The sequence below is a fragment of the Bubalus kerabau genome, chromosome 5 (genome assembly GCF_029407905.1).
Source record: "Bubalus kerabau isolate K-KA32 ecotype Philippines breed swamp buffalo chromosome 5, PCC_UOA_SB_1v2, whole genome shotgun sequence".
Classification (NCBI taxonomy): domain Eukaryota; kingdom Metazoa; phylum Chordata; class Mammalia; order Artiodactyla; family Bovidae; genus Bubalus; species Bubalus kerabau.
Genome location: NC_073628.1, coordinates 25,285,051 through 25,308,219, shown reverse-complemented (window position 1 = coordinate 25,308,219; position 23,169 = coordinate 25,285,051). Strand labels below are relative to the sequence as shown.

At 38.5% G+C, this 23,169-nt stretch overlaps 1 protein-coding gene across 1 annotated transcript; it reads right to left on the bottom strand.

Moving 5' to 3' along the window:
- Window positions 1-9,807: 9,807 nt before the first annotated feature.
- Window positions 9,808-10,740, bottom strand: LOC129653780 (olfactory receptor 8B3-like). The gene has a single exon (XM_055583469.1). The coding sequence runs from the start codon at window positions 10,738-10,740 to the stop codon at window positions 9,808-9,810; it is 933 nt and encodes a 310-aa protein (XP_055439444.1).
- Between the last annotated feature and the right edge of the window lie 12,429 nt (window positions 10,741-23,169).

The following is a 23,169-nucleotide window of genomic DNA, read 5'->3' as shown; positions in this document are numbered from 1 at the left end:
CCCTAGGTTCTGGTTGGTTCTGGAAATATCATTTCATGTTCTCCAAACTTGATCCTTTTGATTTTAGGGGAGAGGAGATAGACATTAATTCATCTATGCTCTGGAAATCTTTCTGAACTTCTATAATTTCTGATATTTTCAGTGTTCTCAAGTGACAGAAGAAAATAATCTTTTTTTTTCTTTTTAAAAATTTATTTTATTGAAGGATAGTTGATTGACAATATTCTGTTAATTTCTACTGTACAGCAAAGTGACTCAGTTATACATATATATACATTGTTTTTCATATTCTTTTTCATTATGGTTTATCACAAGATATTGAATACAATTTCCTGTGCTATACAGTAGGGCCCTGTTTATCCATTTTATATATAATTGCTTGCATCTGCTAATCCCCAAACTCCCAATTCATCCCTCTGCTGCCCCACCTCCTCCTTGATAACCAGGCACAAGTCTGTTCTCTGTGTCTGTGAGTCTGTTTCTTAGAATAAGTTCATTTGCATAAGATTCCACATGTAAGTGATATCATATGATATTCTTCCTTCTCTGTCTGACTCTCTTTTCTTAGGATGACAATCTCTAGGTCTATGCATGTTGCTGCAAATGGCATTATTTCACTCTTTTTCTGTGTGTGGGCTCCAAAATCACTGCAGATGGTGACTGCAGCCATGAAATTAAAAGATGCTTACTCCTTGGAAGGAAAGTTATGACCAACCTAGATAGCATATTCAAAAGCAGAGACATTACTTTGCCAACAAAGGTTCATCTAGTCAAGGCTATGGTTTTTCCTGTGGTCATGTATGGATGTGAGAGTTGGACTGTGAAGAAAGCTGAGCACTGAAGAATTGATGCTTTTGAACTGTGGTGTTGGAGAAGACTGTTGAGAGTCCCGTCCCTTGGACTGCAAGGAGATCCAACCAGTCCATTCTGAAGGAGATCAGCCCTGGGATTTCTTTGGAAGGAAAGATGCTAAAGCTGAAACTCCAGTACTTTGGCCACCTCATGCGAAGAGTTGACTCATTGGAAAAGACTCTGATGCTGGGAGGAACTGGGGGCAGGAGGAGAAGGGGACAACAGAGGATGAGATGGCTGGATGTCATCACTGACTCGATGGACTTGAGTCTGGGTGAACTCCGGGAATTGGTGATGGACAGGGAGGCCTGGCGCGCTACGATTCATGGGGTCTCAAAGAGTTGGACACGACTGAGCGACTGATCTGATCTGATCTGATGTATGTATATGCGTACAGTTGTGTCCTACTCTTTGCGATGCCATGGACTGTGGCCCACCAGGCCTCTCTGTGCGCGGGATTTCCCAGGCAAGAATACTGGAGAGAGGGTAGCCATTTCCTCCTTCAGCAATGAATAATCTTGCTTTGCTTCTGCACCTTCTCTGTATAAGTCATTTTTCCTGGCTCCTATAGGCAAAGTGCTCCTAATCACTTCGGGTCAGGTTTGCTGCTACTGCTGCTAAGTCACTTCAGTCGTGTCCGACTCTATACGACCCCATAGACGGCAGCCCACCAGGCTCCCCCATCCCTGAGATTCTCCAGGCAAGAACACGGGAGTGGGTTGCCATTTCCTTCTCCAATGCATGAAAGTGAAAAGTGAAAGTGAAGTCGCTTAGTCGCATCCGACTCTTAGCAACCCCATGGACTGCAGCCTACCAGGCTCCTCCATCCATGGGATTTTCCAGGCAAGAGTACCAGAGTGGGGTGCCATTGCTTTCTCCATCGGGTCAGGTTTGGCTCTGCCCAATTCAAATAGGTTGTAGCTCCAGTCAACACTTAAAATTGTTAATAGGCCTCAGTTTCTCTTCTACCACATGTTTCCCTTTTCTTGGTTTATTTCCTCTTTGCTGCTGCTGCTAAGTCGCTTCAGTCGTGTCCGACTCTGTGCTAGAGCACATCTTCTAGGAACTTCTCAAGATAGGGTCATAGTTACTATTTTGAGTTCCTTGTGAGTTTGAACATGTCCTAATTCTTGATGTACACTTTGGTGGACTATGTATTTCCAGGTTGGTAATCTTTTTCCTGCAGAATTTCTCCATTGCCTTTCAGTCTCTCTTATTATAATTGAGAAGTTTATGGTATTCTGATTTCTGATCTTCAGTATGTGACCTGCTTTAATTCTTTTTGCTTCCATGGTGGCTCAGATGGTAAAGAATCTGTCTGCAATGCAGGAGACTGGAGTTCAATCCCTGGGTCAGGAAGATCCCCTAGAGAAGGGAAAGGCTACCCACTCCAGCATTCTTGCCTGGAGAATTCCATGGACAGAGGAGCCTGGCAGGGTCTCAAAGAATCAGACACGACTGAGAAACTAACACTTTCAGTTTAGTTCTTTCCAAAAGGTTTGTTTATCTAGGCTCGTGAAATTTTGCGAAAATATTACTTTGAATGAGTCTCTTTTGTTTATTCTGTTAGGCAACGAGGAATTCTTTACAGTTCTTGGAAATTTTCTTGTGTGTTTTTTCTTTTCTTCTCTCCAACAGGACGTTTGCTATTATGTCCTCCCCTGGAACATTGTCCCTGCCGATTTATACCTCTTTTATACGCCTTTCCTGTTTTTTTTTTGCCAATTTGCAAAAGAATTGAAGAGATAATATGCATGTTCAGTTGGCCACAAAAATGAGGTGCCTTTGTGCCATCACTTTTTGAAGGTTTATTAGAAGAGGAGTCTAGTGTGAATCTGGGGAAGTTATCCTTTAAAACACACAAAATGGAACCAGCGGAATATCTTTAAGTAGAAGGTTTTGTAAAGAAAATATTTTAGAATAGGCCCTGTCTCTTTTGACCTTGGTTCCTGCCTAGATACCGGGATTAAAGTGGCAACTGTAGACATGGAAGAGTCACATTTCAGAGAGATCGATGAATGGTATCATAATTGTCTGCCATGAAACTAGTCCCTGGTGCCAAAACAGTTGGAGACCACTGCTGTAATGGATTAATCTCTAAAATATACAAACAGCTCATGCAGCTCTATGTAAAAAAAAAAACAAATAACCCAATCAAAAAATGAGCAGGAGATCTAAGTAGACATTTCTCCAAAGAAGACATGCAGATGGCTAAAAAAAAATCACATGGAAAGAAGCTAAACATCACTAATTATTGGAGAAATGCTATTTGCTATTTGCAAACTACCATTAGGTATCACCTCACACTGGTCCAAATGGCCATCATCAAAATATCTAGAAATAATAAATGCTGGAGAGGGTGTGGAGAAAAGGGAACCCTCCTACCTTGTTGGTGGGAATGTATATTGGTACAGCTACTATGGAGAACTTACAGTGGAATACTACTCAGCCTTAAAAAAGAAGGAAATAATGCCATTTGCAATAACATAGATGCACCTAGATCATACTAAGTGAAAAGAATCTTTTTATTATCATACTTGCTACTTGATTAGACACAGAAGATTTAATGTGAGAATAATGATGTAATGCACTTGGTGAAAAACAGGTTAGAGCTTGCTTGGTCTCCTCTCCAGGGTGTAGATTATATGTATAATATGGAATAAGGAAATTATGAATTCCGGTTCACATTCTGTCTTTAGTTCTTATGGACCTACACTTTTACTCATTTTTGCTTTATTCTAGGGACTGTACATCCCTCAGGTAGGTCCAAAGTGAATTCCCATCTCCTCATTATCTACATCTCTGAAGGGAAAGCTACTAAATCGTCTCATTCCCTCTTTATTCAGATTTACTAAATGGACATGTTTCTGTAAGAGATCTACTTTCAGGTTTCTTTATTTTTTTTATCAGAAATTCTTCAAATGTTGCAGTGACTCATTTCAGTTGTTCTCTCTGAGATGTCTCTGAAAGACTCTGTAATATAGTACATCCCTTCTATAGTTTATGCTTTTAACATATACCTGAAATTTCTACTTGACTCTTCTACTGGCTCATTTTCTGTAATATTTCTGTTATCAATTTTTTCTCATCATAGAAAACAATATGAGCCATGGAGTTAGAGTATTGTGAATTCTACCTTCCTTCTTCCTCTTTTACAAGCTACATCATTTGGGAAAAGTTACTTAATCTCTTGTTTCTCCTATGTAAAATAAGGAATGCTAAAATAGCATCCTTTTCATTGAGCTGCTGTGTTAATTAAATGAAAAAAAAAGTTAAATGGTTTGGACACTGTCTGGCATATGATAGTCAATAAATGTCAGCTGTTTTTATTCATGTTCTCATAACTTTCACTAGATTCTGTTTCATAACAGTCATCAGACTTTTCCCCTTTGTGTTCTCTATAAACTGTAAATTCTATAAGGACAAACATTTATTCTATCGTGTTAACTTTTTGGATCCTGGATCTGAGAACAACACAGAGAACACAGAAAGGATTCAATGAGTACTTCTGAAACTCATATTAATTTTGTCTAAGAGCTTTCAGAATACACTCAAAACTTCACTTATGCTAAGCTATAACATCTACAGCCACGATGACCTCATCCATTGTCCCCTAGCCACCACACAATTTCTGAAATTATCTTTAAACTGAACTACTCTAATGTTGAACTCTAGTGGCTCCTAACTATTATTTTTATCATTTTCCCACATATTCACTCTTATCTGTTCATGAACATTACTGCTAGAATAAGTTCTGAAAATACAGATCTGTGCCTCCGTAGTCCAAGAACTTCCAATGGTTCTCCTTTACACACTTGATAAATGGAGCTATGTAGTAAAAATATAATTCTCAAAACTATGATTTAGGCTTGGTTAAAACTAGAGATGAAATTGAGTCAGAGTTATCCTTGATGAGAAGCCATGAAAGTACTATTTTGATTGATCAAAGTGTTTTGCACACATTACATATGGTACAAAATTTTAACCTTCTCAGAACATATAAAACAACGCTGAATAATGTTTACTTTTCAGAGACCACTCAGTTCTCTTGGGAGATTCAACACATTTTAGAAATATACATGTTTGTGTTTGAAAAATAAACCTACATGGGTCTATATTTTAAAATGCTACTTATATTAAGTAGAAGAAGGGAGAAGAATATCACTCTATGATAAAAGAATGTTCTTTTATTGATAGAAACACATCAAAATCTCAAAAATGTTTTTTCAAAATGCTCTAAAGATAGAAGGTCTTCACAAACAAAACAATGACTTGTGCTTCCCCAATTATGGGATTTGGTTCCCTCCCCCCCCCACTCCAGTATGGTGGTTTAGTTGCTAAGTCATGTCCAACTCTACAACTCCATGGACTGTAGCTCACCAGGCTCCTCTATTCATGGGGTTCTCTGGGCAAGAATACTGAAGTGGCATGCCATTTCCTTCTCCAGGGGATCTTTCCAACCCAGGAATTGAACCTGAGTCTCCCACATTGCAGGAAGATATTTTACCAACTGAGATACAAGGGAAGCTCATTTTCAGTATGGCAACCTTTAAAAGACAGAGCTGGGAGACTGCTCAGCCCTGATGAGTGATGATGAATGAAAATTAAAATTATGTCATGTTAAATTTTGAATGTAGGCTTATTTGAAACATCTTAGTTCTCCATTTCTTGTTTAGAATCTTCCCAATACATTGTATAATATTTGAAATCACTAGTGCATATAAATTAGATAATAAAAAGTATATAAATGAGGTAGCATTTTGAAAAAGAGTTCACATTTCACACCAACTTAGAGAAAGCTGTGGCCTGGTTCATGGGCACAGAGAAACCCAGGGCTTATGAGGTTGACCTTAAGCTTTAATACCTTCAGCAGAACTGTAACTTCCCTCAACACTCTTCAGTGCCAATCACATAATTCAAGAAAGCAGAAACTACTAAGGATAACTGTGCTATGTGTGTAAAATACTCGGACTTGATCCCCCATCCACTTAAAAGAAATCCAAATACAGAGATACACAGTTCCATTGCTGACTAAAACATGATTTAGTTGCCTCCGTTAGCATGTTACCATCTGCAGTTATTTCAAATTGTATTCTAAGTTGGGCTTCCCTTGTGGCTCAGCTGGTAAAGAATCTGCCTGCAATGTGGGGGACCTGGGTTCAATCCCTGGGTTGGGAAGATCTCCTGGAGAAGGGAAAGGCTACCCATTCCAGTATTCTGGCCTGGAGAATTCCATGGACTATACAGTCCATGGGGTCGCAAAGGGTCAGACACAAGTAAGTGACTTTCACACTGTATTCTATGTTACTTATAATTTTTCAAGTTAGCCCAAAATAAAAATTACTCATTTTCAAAAGCAGTTCTTTTATGAAAATGAACAGGTTTCATATTAGTTTTGAGGCTCTCGAAAGATTAGTGACCAGGCTCAACTCACTTTGGGGATATTCAAATCATGATAAAATACATAACAGAGTAGATGCAGTTAGGTTCTCAGTAGGTTTCCAAATGGCCGACTTACGTCCACTTGTTTAGAGACACATTTGTTTCCATTTTAAAAACAAATTTATATAGGGAAACACGAGTTTAAACAAACAAAGTCTAACCGATATCGAACATTTTATATGAATAGAAATTGTTAAGAGAAAATCAATCATGTTTATATTGCAGTGAGGTGATGGAAAATGAGTTGTCATTGGAAACCATCAGCCAAGGATTTCTTTGTGCTGAACATCTAAAAGCAAACCACTCAAAAATCAGCTTTGACAAATTTCAAAATGCAAATACTGACTGGAGGTTAAGAAAGCTTTAAATAAAGAATATTATTCAAATTACCTTAGTAAATGTTTACATTTTCACTGATACAGCATATTGAGGTGTTTTAAAGTAGCACATTTTTGCCTTAAAAATTAATTCAACATCATCACTCATATGAACAAAGTGACTCAGTAACACACACACACACACACATATATATATATATATATATATATATATATATTCTTTCTATATTCCTTTACATTGTGGTTTATCATAGGATGTTGAATATAGTTCACTGTGCTATTCAGTAGGTCCTTGTTGTTTATCCATCCTATATGTAAGAGTTTGCATCTGCTAATCCAGACTCCCAATCCTTTCCCACTCACTGGGGGTCCTTTGCTTTCATGAAGTCTGTCTTGATTCATGGCCTCCAGAGGAGGAACCCAGTAGAACCTGGTTTATTTCTTTCAAATTATTATCATTATCCAAGCTGCAATTTGATGTTTCTGCACCTAAAAATCTATATGAGTGTAGCCTCATAATATCCAAAAACCACAGAAATAATCTAGTTATTCAAAGGTCATCTAGCCCTGTTGATTTAACATTTTAAATCTCAAATAACTTAAGCTTTTCCCCTATCTAGAGAAATCTGGTGATCTAGAGAATATTTCTAGGGCCATCCACAAAGAGTGGATCCATAGGTAAGCATTTTCATTATCCAACATAGTTCTGTATAAATTACTTCTTCCTTTCTTGATACAATTATTCCTCATGATTTATCTCCTGTAACTGATGCTCTCTATATACCTACTTATCTTTTTAAACTTGTGAAGAGTTTATGTAAATCATTATCCACTCTTGGCTTCCCTTTTCCATCCATGCAAAACCTGTATTTTGATGATCAGTTATGTGTCAACTTGATTGACAAAAGAAAAAAATAAAACTCTTTGTCAAAAGGAGTTTACACCAAACAATTACAGATGCAAAATGGTTTATCCTTGATAGTCTTAGAACCTTCAGTCTCTGGCATTTAAACAAGATATACTCTTCCCAAGTGAAATATGAAAAGCTAAGAGTGAAAACAGAGTATCTTATTCATCCTTCTTATTGTAAGCGACAGATAAAAACACTTCCAGTTATATGTTTTCAGTCTCAGTTCAGTTCAGTGGCTCAGTCCTGTCCAAATCTTTGCAACACCATGAACTGCAGCGTACCAAACCTCCCTGTCCATCATCAACTCCCGGAGCTTGTGAGTGTGTATTAGTTGCTCAGTCATGTCCGACTCTTTGCAACCCCATGGATTGTAGCCAGCCAGGCTCCTCTATCTATGGGATTTTCCAGACAAGAGTACTGGAGTGGGTTGCCATTTCCTTCTCCATACAACTGCATGTGCGTTTGTGTGTTTGTGTGTATGTTAGTTGCTCAGTCATGTCCGACTCTTTGCGACCCCAGGGATGGTAGCCCACTAGGCTCTTCTGTCCATGGTATTCTCCAGGCAAGAGTACTGGAGTGGGTTGCCATTTCCTTCTCCATACAACTCAAACTCATGTCTGTTGAGTTGGTGATGCCATCCAATCATCTCATGCTCTGTCTTCCCCTTCTCCTCCTGCCTTCAATCTTTCCCAGCATCAGGGATTTTTCCAGCAAGTCAGGTGGCCAAAGTATTGGTGTTTCAGCTTCAGTATCAGTCCTTCCAATGAATATTTAGGACTGATTTCCCTTAGGATGGACTAGTTGGATCTCCCTGCTCTCCAAGGGACTCTCAAGAGTCTTCTCCAACACCACAGTTCAAAAGCATCAAGTCTACAGCACTCAGCTTTCTTTATAGTCCAACTTTCACATCCATACATGACTACTGGAAAAACCATGGATTTGACTAGATGAGCTTTTTTTTGGCAAAGTAATGTCTCTGCCTTTTAATATACTATCTGGGTTGTTCATAGCTTTTCTTCCAAGGAACAAGTGTCTTACTTTCATGGCTGCAGTCACCATCTTCACTGATTGTGGAACCTCTCCCCCCCAAAAAGTCTCTCACTGTTTCCATTGTTTTCCCATCTACTTGCCACGAAGTGATGGGATCAGATAACCTTATCTTAGTTTTCTGAATGTTGAGTTTTAAGCCAACTTTTTCACTATCTTCTTTCACTTCCATCAAAAATCTCTTTAGTTCCTCTTCACTTTCTGCTATAAAGGTGGTGTCATTTGCATATCTGAGGTTATTGATATTTCTCCTGGCAACCTCGATTCCAGCTTATGCTTCATGTAGTCCAGTATTTTTCATGTGTACTTTGCATATAAGTTAAATAAGCAGGGTGACAATATACAGCCTTGACATATCCTTTCCCTATTGGAAACAGTCTGTTGTTCCATGTCCAGTTCTAACTGTTGCTTCCTGACCTGTATACAGGTTTCTCAAGAGACAGGTCAGATGGTCTTGTATTCCCATCTTTTTCAGAATTTTCCACAGTTTATTGTGATGCACACAGTCAAAGGCTTTGGCATAGTCAATAAAGCAGAAGTAGAAGTTTTTCTGGAACTCTCTCACTTTTTCAATGATCCAACAGATGCTGGCAGTTTATCTCTGGTTCCTCTTCCTTTTCCAAATCCAGCTTGAACATCTGGAAGTTCATGGTTCATGTACTGCTGAAGCCTGGCTTGGAGAGTTTTGAGCATTACTTTGCCACTGTGTGAGATGAGTGCAATTGTGTAGTAGTTTGAGCATTCTTTGGCATTGCCCTTCTTTGGGACTGCAATGAAAACTGATCTTTTCCAGTCCTGTGGCTACTAATGAGTTTTCCAAATGTGCTGCCATAGTGAGTGCAGCACTTTCACAGCAACATCTTTTAGGATTTGAAATAGCTCAACTAAAATTGTCGAGTGTTTTGAAATGCATTATTTGGAGAGTATTCATCTTTTCCCAGTGAAAAAATAATTTCAAAATGACAAGGAAAATAAAGAGATAACATATTTACAATTTAATGATATAACTCAGCAGGAAATAGAGATTATATGTAATTTGAAAACAGTGGGGAAAGCAAATATTTATATAAAAATGTAAACAAATTATTCAAGCCTGACTCAAATTTCTTTATGGTGTTAGGTAAAAAAGATAACAGAAAGAATATAGTAAGAAAGCTGTCACTAAAATTAAACAGATCTCACTGTCGTGTAACTCATGCACACAGTGAGTGTTTCTAATCAAAACTGTCTCCTCCTCAGGGTTTTTCTCAGAGCATGTTTGACATCTTTATTCCTCATGCTGTAAATTAAGGGGTTGAGGAAGGGAACAGTATTGGTATAAAAGACAGAAGAGATTATACCCTCATCCACAGACACAGCAGAAGATGGTTTGAGATACATAAATGCCCCTGATCCAAAGAACAGAGAAATAGCAATGATGTGGGAGCTGCAGGTGCTGAAGGCTTTGGACCTGCTCTCTGTGGACTTGACATGGAGGATGTTGGACAGGATGAGACCATAGGAGACAAAGATTGTGAAACTGAGCACAATGATGTTGATGCCCACCACGATGAACATTTCCAATTCATTGATATAGGTACTTGTGCAGGAGAGCTGGAGCAGAGGGAGAATGTCACAGAAATAATGGTTAATGGTGTTTGCATCACAGAAGGTTAGTCTCAGCATGCATCCAGTATGAGCCATGGCGCCAGAAAATGCCATCATGTAGGATCCAAACATAAGGCTGGAACACACTTTAGGGGACATAACAACATTATACAAAAGGGGCTTACAGATGGCCACATAGCGGTCATAGGCCATTGATGTCAACAGATAGCATTCAGAAATGACAAAAAAACAGTAAAAGTAGAGCTGAGTCATGCACCCCGTATAAGAAATAATATTCTTCTTTGATATGAAATTAAGCAGCATTTTTGGTGTAAACACAGAAGAATAACAGAGGTCTATAGAGGACAAGTTAAAGAGGAAAAAGTACATGGGGGTGTGCAGATGTGAATTTAGCACAATTAGGATTATCAAGCCCAGATTGCCCAGCACAGTGACCATATACATTCCTAGAAAGAAAAAGAATAGGGGGAGTTGGAGATCTGGTTGGTCTGTTAATCCCAACAGAATGAATTCAGTCACAAAAGAGTCATTTCCAGGAGCCATTCTTCTTTAAGGGAATCTGTGGACACAGGAGAAAGGGTTCCATTAGAGAACAACTCAGCCCTTGCCACAGTGTCTCATCTACGAGGGAGGGTAAACACTGGGAATGTCAGAGACTCGTCCTACCTGGTTCCACAGAATCTGCCTTTATCTTTATCAGGATACAGAGTGATGTGGACTTATATAAGCTAAATGCAGCAAAGGAAATCACACACTTCAGAGTTAAGGCCAGTACTGTAATATGCAAATAAATTTCTGGAAACACAAAGGGTAAGAAGGATAGATCAGGCCAGAGCCATCCAATGTCTCTAAACATTCTGTGATAACCCTCTAACAGATTCCTCCACCAGTTTCATCTAAATCTCAGATCTACACAAAATGACAAAGAATGGGCATGCATTCAGTCACTGTCCCTTCATTTCAAAATGAAGTATATAAGTATATATACTTATATAAGTATATATAAGTATATAAATTGTCAATAAGTATATAAATTGAATTCAGAAACTCACCTGAGTTCAGAAAACCTCAGGGCTGTCTCCCTTATCCTTGGTCTTTACCCAGTTGGGGCTGGAAATGCAATTTCAGATTCCTGAGGCTTGATTTCTTTTATCCTGAGAGGTGCGAGCCTAGACATATGCCTAAGAAGTCTTTCTGCACTACTATGATTTCTGATAATTATTTCAGTCCTTTCAAGCAGCAGAGAAAATAAAGCCTTTTAATTATCACACTTGCTACTGGGTTAGACACAGAGGATTCACAGTGAGGGTAATGATGAGCGCACTTGGCAAAAACAGGCTAGAAACTTCTCAATCTTTTCCCTACAGAGTAGGTCATATGTATAAAAGGGAATATGGAAATTATATATCCTGGATCATGATCTGCCTTTAGTTCCTTAGGGACTCACTCTTTTGCTCTTTTTCATTTTATTTATTTCATTCATACATTTCATTTATGTATTGTGCATCCCTCAGTGTAGATCCACAGTAAATTCCCATCTCATCATTATCTTCACCTCTGAACAGAAAGCCTCTACATGGCTTCGTTCCCTTTTAATTCCAGATTCCCAAATGGACATATCATCTGTAAGGCTCCTATTTCCGGGTTTCTGTATTTCTTTATCAGAAATTTTTAAAAATGTTTCAGTAACTCACTTCAGCTCTTCTCACTATGAGATGTCTCTGAAATAATTTGCAATGTTGTATATTCTTTCTAGGAGAAGGCAATCTCAACCCACTCCAGTCCTCTTGCCTGGAAAATCCCATGGACAGAGGAGCCTGGTAGGCTGCAGTCCATGGGGTCGCTGGGAGTCGGGCACAACTGAGTGACTTTACTTTCAATTTTCACTTTCGTGCATTGGGGAGGGAAATGGCAACCCACTCCAGTGTTCTTGCCTGGAGAATCCCAGGGACAGAGGAGCTTGGTGGGCTGCTGTCTATGGGGTCGCACAGAGTTGGACACAACTGAATATTCTGTCTATAGCTTGTACTTAAAAAAACAAAAACAAAAACAAAACAAACAAACAAAAAAACTTATAATTTCTACCTGATTCTCTCACTGTGTCATTTTCTGCAACATTTCAGTAATTGGAGTTATCGATTTCTTCTCATCATAGAAATGAGTAGGGACTATGGAGCTAAAGAGAGCATTGTGAATCTTAATTTACTTACAACCTATAATTCTTTAGGCAATTTATTTAATCTTTCAGTTCAAAGTTGTAAAATTGGATGGTAAAAATGGTATCTCTTTTATCATGCTGCTGAGTTAATTAAATGAAAAATGTCTACTTAAAATGGATGAGTCAGTGCCTGGCATATGGTAAATAGTCAATACATATTAGCTGTCATTATTCATGTTCTCATAAATTCTACTGGATTCTCCATCATAACACACATCAGAGTTTTTTTTTTTTTTTTTTTCCCCTGAATACCCGTGTTCCTTCAGTTCAGTTCAGTTCAGTTCAGTCGCTCAGTCGTGTCCAACTTTTTGAGACCCCATGAATCACAGCACACCAGGCCTTCCTGTCCATCACCATCTCCTGGAGTTCACTCATACTCAAGTCCATTGAGTCGGTGATGCCATCCAGTCATCTCATTCTCTGTCATCCCCTTCTCCTCCTGCCCCCAATCCTTCCCAGCATCAGAGTCTTTTCCCATGAGTCAACTCTTCGCATGAGGTGGCCAAAGTACTGGAGTTTCAGCTTTAGCATCAGTCCTTCCAAAGAATACCCAGGACTGATCTCCTTTAGTATGGACTTGTTGGATCTCCTTGCAGTCCAAGGGACTCTCAAGAGTCTTCTCCAACATCACAGTTCAAAAGCATCAATTCTTCAGCGCTCAGCTTTCCTCACAGTCCAACTCTCGCATCCATACATGACCACTGGAAAAACCATAGCCTTGACTAGATGGACCTTTGTTGCTTTTTAATATGCTATCTAGGTTGGTCATAACTTTTCTTCTAAGGAGTAAGCATCTTTTAATAAACTCTAAATTCTATAAGGAAAAATATTTTTCCTATCTTGTTTACTGTTTGGCTCCTAGATCTAAGCACAATGTAGAGGACATGGAAGGAACTTTTTAAATATTTCTGATAATCCTCTTGTTTTTGTCCGAGAATGTATTCACCATTTTCCAAATGCTAAATCATAGCATCTAAACCCATAATGACCTCCAGCCATGTACCTCATCCACCACACAACTTCTGGCTTTTTGTGTTTAAGCTGAACTACTGTAATTTTGAACTATAGTGCTTCCTAATGATAATTTTAGTATTTTCCAAGATACTCCTATTTATCCCTAAACACTGAGATCTGAAATCACAGCTCTGTCCCTCCCTAGTTCAATACTTTCAATGGTTCTCCATTACCCATTTGAAAATTCAAGCATAAATTAAAAGTATAATTCTCAAAATTATGATTAATCCTTCGTTGTAACTAAGGAAGAAATTGAGTCCATTTTATCTTTGATGAGAAGCCATGAACATGCCATTTTGATTGATATATTTATTTTGTGCAGATTAACCTTTGTAAAAATTTCAACCTTCTCAAAAATCTACAAAAAAATTGGAGAATTTTTACTTTTTACTTGTCTTTTTTTTTTTACTTGTTAATTTTTACTTGTCTTGGGAAGTTCAACCTATTTTATAAATATGTGTGTTTGTCTGTGAAAAATAAAAATATATGTCTATATTAACGCACATTGCTTATATATATTGGAAAGAGGGTTAAGAATACTACTCTATAATAAAAGAGGGTTCTCTTGCTAATAGCAAAGCAGGAAACTCTCAAAAAAAGTCTTCAAACTGTTCATAAAAAAGGAGTTCCTCCACACACAAAACAGTGACTTGTGCTGTCATGATTATGTGATTTATTGATTTTTTTTTTGCATGGCAATGTCTAAGAGAGCGAGATGGAAAAGACCAGTAGGCACTAAAGTTCTGATGAATCAAAATAAAGATTGTGCTATTTAAAATTTTAACTTTTGTCTTCCTTGAAACTTTACATATTTCTACATTATTTATTTAGAATTTCCCCAAAATATTGTATAATATTTAAATCTACTAATCAAACTAAATTAGGTAAGGGGCTGTATGATACATAATGTAGCATTATGGAAAAGGATCCAATGTAAAGAGAAAATTATTAATTATATTAATTGAGGCTATAAATACCCCCAGGAAACTTCATAAATGCTTATGATATTTAATAAGAGACACTAGACAACAAACTGTGAAAAATTCTTAAAGGGATGGGAATACCAGACGACCTAGCCTGCCTTGTGAGAAAGCTGTATATAGGTCAAAAGAAGCAACAGTTAGAACTGGACATGAAACAATGGACTGGTTCCAAATTGGGAAAGGAGTATGTCAAGGCTGTATATTGTCACCCTGCTTATTTAACTTACATGCAGAGCATATCATGCAAAATGCTGGGCTGAATGAAGCACAAACTAGATTCAAGATTGCAGGGAGAACTATCAACAAACTCAGATATGCAGAAGACAACATCCTTATGGCAGAAAGTGAAGTGGAACTAAGAAGTCTCTTGATGAAGGTGAAAGAGGAGAGTGAAAAAGCTAGCTTAAATCTCAACATTCAGAAAACCAAGATCATGGCATCTGGTCCCATCACTTCATGGCAAATAGATGGGAAAACAATGGAAACAGTGACAGACTTTATTTTTTGTGGCTCCAAGATCACTGCAGATGGTGATTGCAGCCATGAAATTAAAAGACGGTTGCCCCTTGGAAAAAAGCTATGACCAACCCAGACAGAATATTGAAAAGCAGAGATATTACTTTGCCCACAAACATCAATATAGCTAAAGCTATGTTTTTTCCACTAGTCATGAATGGATGTGAGAGTTGGACCATAAAGAAAGCTGAGCACAGCAGAATTGATGCTTTAAAATTATTGTGTTGTAGAAAACTCTTGAGAGTCCATTGGACAGCAAGGAGATCAAGCCAGTCAATCTTAAAGGAAATCAGTCCTGAATATTCATCAGCCACTCTATCTATCAGATCTAGGCCCTTAAATATATTTCTCATTTTCACTGTATAATCATAAGGAATTTGATTTAGGTCATACCTGAATGGCCTAGTGGTTTTCCCTACTTTCTTCAATTTAAGTCTGAATTTGCAATAAGGAGTTCATGATCAGAGCCACAGTCAGCTCCTGGTCTTGTTTTTGCTAACTGTATAGAGCTTCTCAATCTTGGCTGCAAAGAATATAATCAATCTGATTTTGGTGTTGACCATCTGGTGATGTCCATGTGTAGAGTCTTCTCTTGTGTTGTTGGAAGAGGGTGTTTGCTATGACCAGTGCATTCTTTTGCCAAAACTCTATTAGCCTTTGCCCTGCTTCATTCCATTTTGCAAGGCCAAATTTGCCTGTTACCCCACGTGTTTCTTGACTTCCTACTTTTGCATTCCAGTCCCCTATAATGAAAAGGACATCTTTTTTGGGTGTTAGTTCTAAAAGGTCTTGGAGGTCTTCATAGAACCGTTCAACTTCAGCTTCTTCAGTGTTACAGGTTGGTGCATAGACTTGGATTACTGTGATATTGAATGGTTTGCCTTGGAAACGAATGGAGATCATTCTGTCATTTTTGAGATTGCATCCAAGTACTGCATTTCAGACTCTTCTGTTGACCATGATGGCTACTCCATTTCTTCTAAAGGATTCTTGCCCACAGTAGTAGATATAATGGTCATCTGAGTTAAATTCATCCATTCCAGTCCATTTTAGTTTTACTGATTCCTAGAATGTCAGAGTCATGGGCGGCGGCTGAGAGGAGCAAACCCATGCCCAAGGAGCGGTGGCTGTGCAGGTGGAGAAGGGCCGAGAAGACCTACTCCACGTTCAAGGTCAGGAGGGGCGGCGGTGAGGAGATACCCCTCGTCCAAGGTAAGGAGTAGCAGGTGCGCTTTGCTGGAGCAACCATGAAGAGATACCCCACGTCCAAGGTAAGAGAAACCCAAGTAAGATGGTAGGTGTTGCGAGAGGCAACAGAGGGCAGATACACAAACCATAATCACAGACAACTAGTCAACCTAATCACACGGACCACAGCTTTGTCTAATCAATGAAACTAAGCCATGATGTGTGTGGCCACCCAGGACGGGCGGGTCATGGTGAAGAGGTCTGGCAGAATGTGGTCCACTGGAGAAGGGAATGGCAAACCACTTTAGTATTCTTGCCTAGAGAACCCCATGAACAGTATGAAAAGGCAAAATGATAGGATACTGAAAGAGGAACTCTCCCGGTCGGTAGGTGTCGAAATTGCTAGAGGAGATCAGTGGAAAAATAATTCCAGAAAGAATGAAGGGATGGAGCCAAAGCAAAAACAAAACCCAGTTGTGGATGTGACTGGTAATAGAAGCAAGGTCCGATGCTGTAAAGAGCAATATTGCACAGGAACCTGGATGTTAGGTCCATGAATCAAGGCAAATTGGAAGTAGTCAGACAGGATATGGCAAGACTATTCAGGTATGACCTAAATCAAATCCCTTATGATTATACAGTGGAAGTGAGAAATAGATTTAAGGGACTAGATGTGATAGACAGAGTGCCTGATGAACTATGGACTGAGGTTCGTGACATTGCACAGGAGACAGGGATTAAGACCATCCCCATGGAAAAGAAATGCGAAAAAGCAAAATGGCTGTCTGAGGAGATCTTACAAATAGCTGTGAAAAGAAAAGAAGCAAAAAACAAAGGAGAAATAGAAAAATATAAGCATCTGAATGCAGAGTTCCAAAGAATAGCAAGGAGAGATTAAAAAAAAAAGCCTTCCTCAGCGATCAATGCAAAGAAATATAGGAATACAACAGAATGGGAAAGACTAGAGGTCTCTTCAAGAAAATTAGAGACAACAAGGGAACATTTCATGCAAAGATGGGCTCGATAAAGGACAGAAATGGTATGGACCTAACAGAAGCAGATGATATTGAGAAGAGGTGGCAAGAATACACAGAAGAACTATACAAAAAACATGTTTATGACCCAGATAATCATGATGGTGTGATCACTCACTTAGAGCCAGACATCCTGGAATGTGAAGTCAAGTGGGCTTTAGAAAAGACCACTATGAACAAAGCTAGTGGAGGCGATGGAATTTCAATTGAGCTATTTCAAATCCTGAAAGATGATGCTGTGAAAGTGCTTCACTCAATATGCCAGCAAATTTGGAAAACTCATCAGTGGCCACAGGACTGGAAAAGGTCAGTTTTTATTCCAATCCCAAAGAAAGGCAATGCCAAAGAATGCTCAAACTACCGCACAGTTGCACTCATCTCACAGGCTAGTAAAGTAATGTTCAAAATTCTCCAAGTCAGGCTTCAGCAATACATGAACCATGAACTTCCAGATGTTCAAGCTGGTTGTAGAAAGGTCAGAAGAACCAGAGATCAAATTGCCAACATCCGCTGGATCACGGAAAAAGGAAGAGAGTTCCAGAAAAACATCTACTTCTGCTGTATTGACTATGCCAAAGCCTTTGACTGTGTGCATCACAATAAACTGCAGAAAATTCTGAAAGAGATGGGAATACCAGATCATCTGACTTGTCTCTTGAGAAACCTGTATACAGGTCAGGAAGCAACAGTTAGAACTGGACATGCAACAACAGACTGGTTCCAAATAGGAAAAGGAGTCAAGGCTGCGTATTGTCACCCTGCTTATTTAACTTATATGCAGAGTACATCATGAGAAATGCCAGGCTGGATGAAGCACAAGCTAGATTGAAGATTGCAGGGAGAACTATCAATAAGCTCAGATATGCAGATGACACCACCCTTATGGCAGAAAGTGAAGAGGAACTAAAACGGCTCTTAATGGAAGTGAAAGAGGAGAGTGAAAAAGTTGGCTTAAAGCTCAACATTCAGAAAACGAAGATCATGGCATCTGGTCCCATCACTTCATGGGTGATAGATGGGGAAACAGTGGAAACAGTGCCAGACTTTATTTTTGGGGCTCCAAAATCACTGCAAATGGTGATTGAAGCCATGAAAGTAAAAGAGGCTTACTTCTTGGAAGGAAAGTTATGACCAACCTAGACAGCATATTTAAAAGCAGAGACATTACTTTGCCAACAAAGGTCCGTCTAGTCAAGGCTATGGTTTTTCCAGTGGTCATGTATGGATGTGAGAGTTGGACGTTCAAGAAAGCAGAGTGCCGAAGAATTGATGCTTTTGAACTGTGGTGTTGGAGAAGACTCTTGAGAGATCCAACCAGTCCATTCTAAAGGAGATCAGTCCTGGGTGTTCTTTGGAAGGACTGATGCTAAAGCTGAAACTCCAATACTTTGGCCACCTCATGCGAAGAGCTGACGCAATGGAAAAGACTCTGATGCTGGGAGGGATTGAGGGCAGGAGGAGAAGGGGATGACAGAGGATGAGACGACTGGATGGCATCACCGACTCAATGGACATGGGTTTGGGTAAACTCTGGGAGCTGGTGATGGACAGGGAGGCCTGGCATGCTGCAATTCATGGGGTCACAAAAAGTCGGACACGACTGAGCGACTGAACTGAACTGAACTGAACTGAAGTACCTAGTGTCCAGAATACTTTCAAATCCAAACACATGCAATCTTTTTTTCCAATTTTAAACATGTTTGTTCTGGGTTTTGAAATATAATCAGTTCCCTGATGCTCAGATAGTGAAGAATCTGTCTGCAATGCAGGAAACCTGGGTTCAGTCCCTGGGATAGAAAGATCTCTTGGAGAAGGGAATGACTACCTGCTCCAGTGTTCTGGTCTGGACATTTCCATGGAGCTTTAGGGTACAGTCTATGGGATCACAAAGAGTAGGACACTTCTGAGAGACTAACAGTTTCACTTTTCTTCATATGGTATTGTGTACGTTTAAGATGTACAATATAATGATTTGATTTACATGCATCATGAGGTAATAACCACAATAAGAACACCCATCATCTAATATGGATACAAAATAAGATGGAAAAAAAAATCTGTTTTTCCTTTGTAATGAGAACTCTAAGGATTTCCTCTCTTAACAACTTTCATATAAAACATACAGCAGTGTTATTTACATTTATCATATTGTACATTACATTTAATCCTTATTTATCTTAGAACAGGTCATGTGTCCTGTCTTCATCCAGTTCTGCTTCCCACCAGATCCCCACCTTTGGTAACCACAAATCTGATCTATTTTTCTATACATCTGTTTGTTTGCTTTTAAACCATAGTTTACCAACAACATTATATTCATTCCTAATGGGCAATAAACTGATTTGCTATTTCTATACACTTTAAAATTAACACCAATATGTCTTGTTACCAACTTTCAGCATACAAAGATTCTACATTATAATCAACTACATTGCCCGCACTGTTCATGCCTATCATTTGTTTATTTTGTAACTGGAAGATTATACCTCTTAGACTATCTAATTTCTCTCCAATGCCCTCTTCCTTCCCTCTGGAAACAATCTGTCTATTCTCTGTATCTGTAAGAGTTTCTGCTTGCCTATGTTGTTAATTTTTTCTGTTTTGTAAATTCCAAATATAAATGAAGTCATGCAGTATTTTTCTATTTACATTCTGTAAGTTCATTTATGTTCTCTCAAATAGCAAGATTTCATTCTTTTTTATGTATAAGGAATATTCCATTGTATAAATATACACCACATCTCCTTTATCCATTCATCTATTATATCATTGGGCCTTTAGGCAAGCATATCTTGGCCATTATAAATAATGATGGAGTTAACTTCAGGGTATGTATATATTTTGAATTAATGATTTTATTTCCTTTAGGTAAATACTCAGGAGTAGAGTGGCTGGACAGTAGAGTAGTTCTATTTTTAATGTTTGAGGAAACTTCACACTGTTTTCCATCGTGTTTACATGCTGCCAATGGTACATGAGTGTTCCCTTTTCTTCACATTGTCAGCAACAAATATTGCTTGTTGCCTTTTTGTCTGCCATTCTGACAGTAGTGAGGTATCTCCTTGGATTTGACTTGCATTTTCCTGAAGATTAATGAAGCTGAGCATTGTTTTATGAGTCTGGTAGTCATCCATATGTCTTTGAAAAAATACACCTCTGCCCATTTTTTAATTGAGTTCTTTGTTTTCTAGATGCTGAGTAATGCAGGTTATTTGTATATTTTGGACACTAGCCTGTTATCAGATATATTGTTTTCAAATATCTTCTCCCATTCAATAGACTGATTTTTCATTTTGCTAAGTTTCTTGAGCTGCACAATGTCTATCAGTTTAATGCAGTACCTTTTGTTTAATTTTGCTTTTATCCAACCTATCCTGAGAAAAAGTCATATATCACCCAAAGATGAAGTCAACTTTCAAATTAGAGTATTTTCTCCTTTCCATGTTTACTGAAACAAAAACAATGACATAAAGTAGTAGCAAAGTAGCACTCGCAACTTATCTCTCTCATTCAGGTAATATATTTAAAAAATATATTATGTGCAGGACTGGATGTGCAAACTAAGAAAAATTTTTCTATAATCATAATGCATAATGTTTAGAGAAGTAAAGTTGTTTATACTTAATCAACATTATGGAACCTTCCATCTTGGGCATTTAAGGAGATACATTCTTACTTAAGAAAGACTGAAAAGATGGGAAGAGAAAATTTTTTCTGATTCATACTTCCAATGGAAGGTGTCAGTTGAGACATTCCCAATGATGCTATTTCACCCTAATGTTTCCTGATTTCATCAACTATAGAGCAGTTTTATATTTCCAGAGGGAAAAAATGTTCAAACTGAGAAAAAAATAGGAGGTAACAAATTTTTCTAAATAGTATTAATAAATGGGAGATGGTGAGAAAGTCTGCAAATGGTTAGGTCAGAGATAAGTCTGGCTCAACACAAAGTGGAAATAGAGAAATGACTCAGATTTCCTTCCACCTGGTTAAAAAGAATCAAAAAGATTCCAACAAAATTATTATGATTAAACACAGAAATTTCTGCCCTGTAACAAGGTTCACAGAGAGATACTCTATCTATTCAAAATTCTCACCTACTCAGAGTTTTTCTCAGAGTCGCTTTCACGTTTTTATATCTCAAGCTGTAGATTAAGGGGTTCATCCTGGCAACCACATTGGTGTAAAAGAGAGAAGAGACTTTTCTTTCATCCATATACCCAGCAGATGAAGGTTTGAGATACATAGGTGTACATGATCAAAGAAGAGAGAAACAGCAATGATGTGGGGACAGCAGGTACTGAAAGCTTTGGACCTGCTCTCCATGGAGCTGATACAGAAGACGTTGGTGAGGATGAGACTATAAGAGACAAAGATGGTGAGACTGGGCACAATGATATTGGTGCCCACCACAATGAAAACTACCAGATCACTTTAATTGAGTCAGAGTTATCCTTGATGAGAAGCCATGAAAGTACCATTTTGATTGATCAAAGTATTTTGCACACATTACATATGGTACAAATTTTAACCTAATCAAGACATATAAAACAATGCTGAATATTGTTCACTTTTCTGAGATCACTCAGTTCTCTTGGAAGATTTAACACATCTTAGAAATATTTATGTTTGTCTTTTAAAAATAAGCCTACATGGGTCTATATTTAAATATGCTGCTTATATTGAGTGGAAGAAGGGAGAGGAATATCATTCTATGATAAAGAAAGTTCTTTTATTGATAGAAAAGCATCAAAATCTCAAAAATATGTTTTTAAAATGATCCAAAAAAAGAGGGTCTCCACAAACAAAGCAATGACTGTGCTTCCCCAATTATGGATTTTTTTTTTCCCCCTAGTATGGTGGCTTAGTTGCTAAGTCATCTCCAACTCTGCAACTCTATGGACTGTAGCTCACCAGGCTCCTCTATCCATGGGGTTCTCCGGGAAAGAATACTGGAGTGGAATGCAGTTTCCTTCTCCAGGGGATCTTTCTAACCTGGGAATTGAACCTGAGTCTCCTACAGGTAGATATTTTAACAACTGAGATATAAGGGAAGCTCATTTTCAGTTATGGCAACCTTTAAAAGACAGAGCTGGGAGACTGCTCAGCCTTGATGAATGATAATGAATGAAAACTAAAATTATGTCACATGAAATTTTGAATGTAGGCTTATTTGAAACACCTTAGTTCTCCATTTCTTGTTTAGAATCTTCCCAATACATTGTATAATATTTGAAATCACTAGTGCATATAACGGAGAAGGCAATGGCACCCCACTCCAGTACTCTTGCCTGGAAAATCCCATGGACGGAGGAGCCTGGTAGGCTGCAGACCATGGGGTCGCTAGGAGTCAGACATGACTAGGCGACTTCACTTTCACTTTTCACTTTCATGCGTTGGAGAAGGAAATGGCAACCCACTCCAGTGTTCTTGGCTGGAGAATCCCATGGACGGAGGAGCCTGGTGGGCTGCCATCTATGGGGTCGCACAGAGTCAGACAAGACTGAAGCGACTTAGCAGCAGCAGCAGTGCATATAAATTAGACAAGAAAAGGTGTATAAATGATGTAACATTTTGAAAAAGAATCCACATTTCACATCAACTTAAAGAAAGCTGTGGCGTGGTTCATGTGCACAGAGAAACCAAGGGCTTATGAGGTTGACTTTAAGCTTTAATACCTTCAGCAGAACTGTAACTTCCCTCAACACTCTTCAGTGCCAATCACATAATTCAAGAAAGCAAAAACTACTAAGGATAACTGTGCTATGTGTGTAAAATACTCGGACTTGATCCCCCATCCACTTAAAAGAAGTCCAAATGCAGAGATACACAGTTCCATTGCTGACTAAAACATGATTTAGTTGCCTCCGTTAGCATGTTACCATCTGCAGTTATTTCAAATTGTATTCTAAGTTGGGCTTCCCTTGTGGCCCTGCTGGTATAAAGAATCCACCTGCAATGTGGGCACTGTATTCTACGTTACTTATAATTTTTCAAGTTAGCCAAAGATAAAAAATAC

Bases quoted from the DNA above. Each gene is read 5' to 3' on its own strand.
- LOC129653780 (XM_055583469.1), bottom strand. From the start codon at position 10,740: ATGGCTCCTGGAAATGACTCTTTTGTGACTGAATTCATTCTGTTGGGA.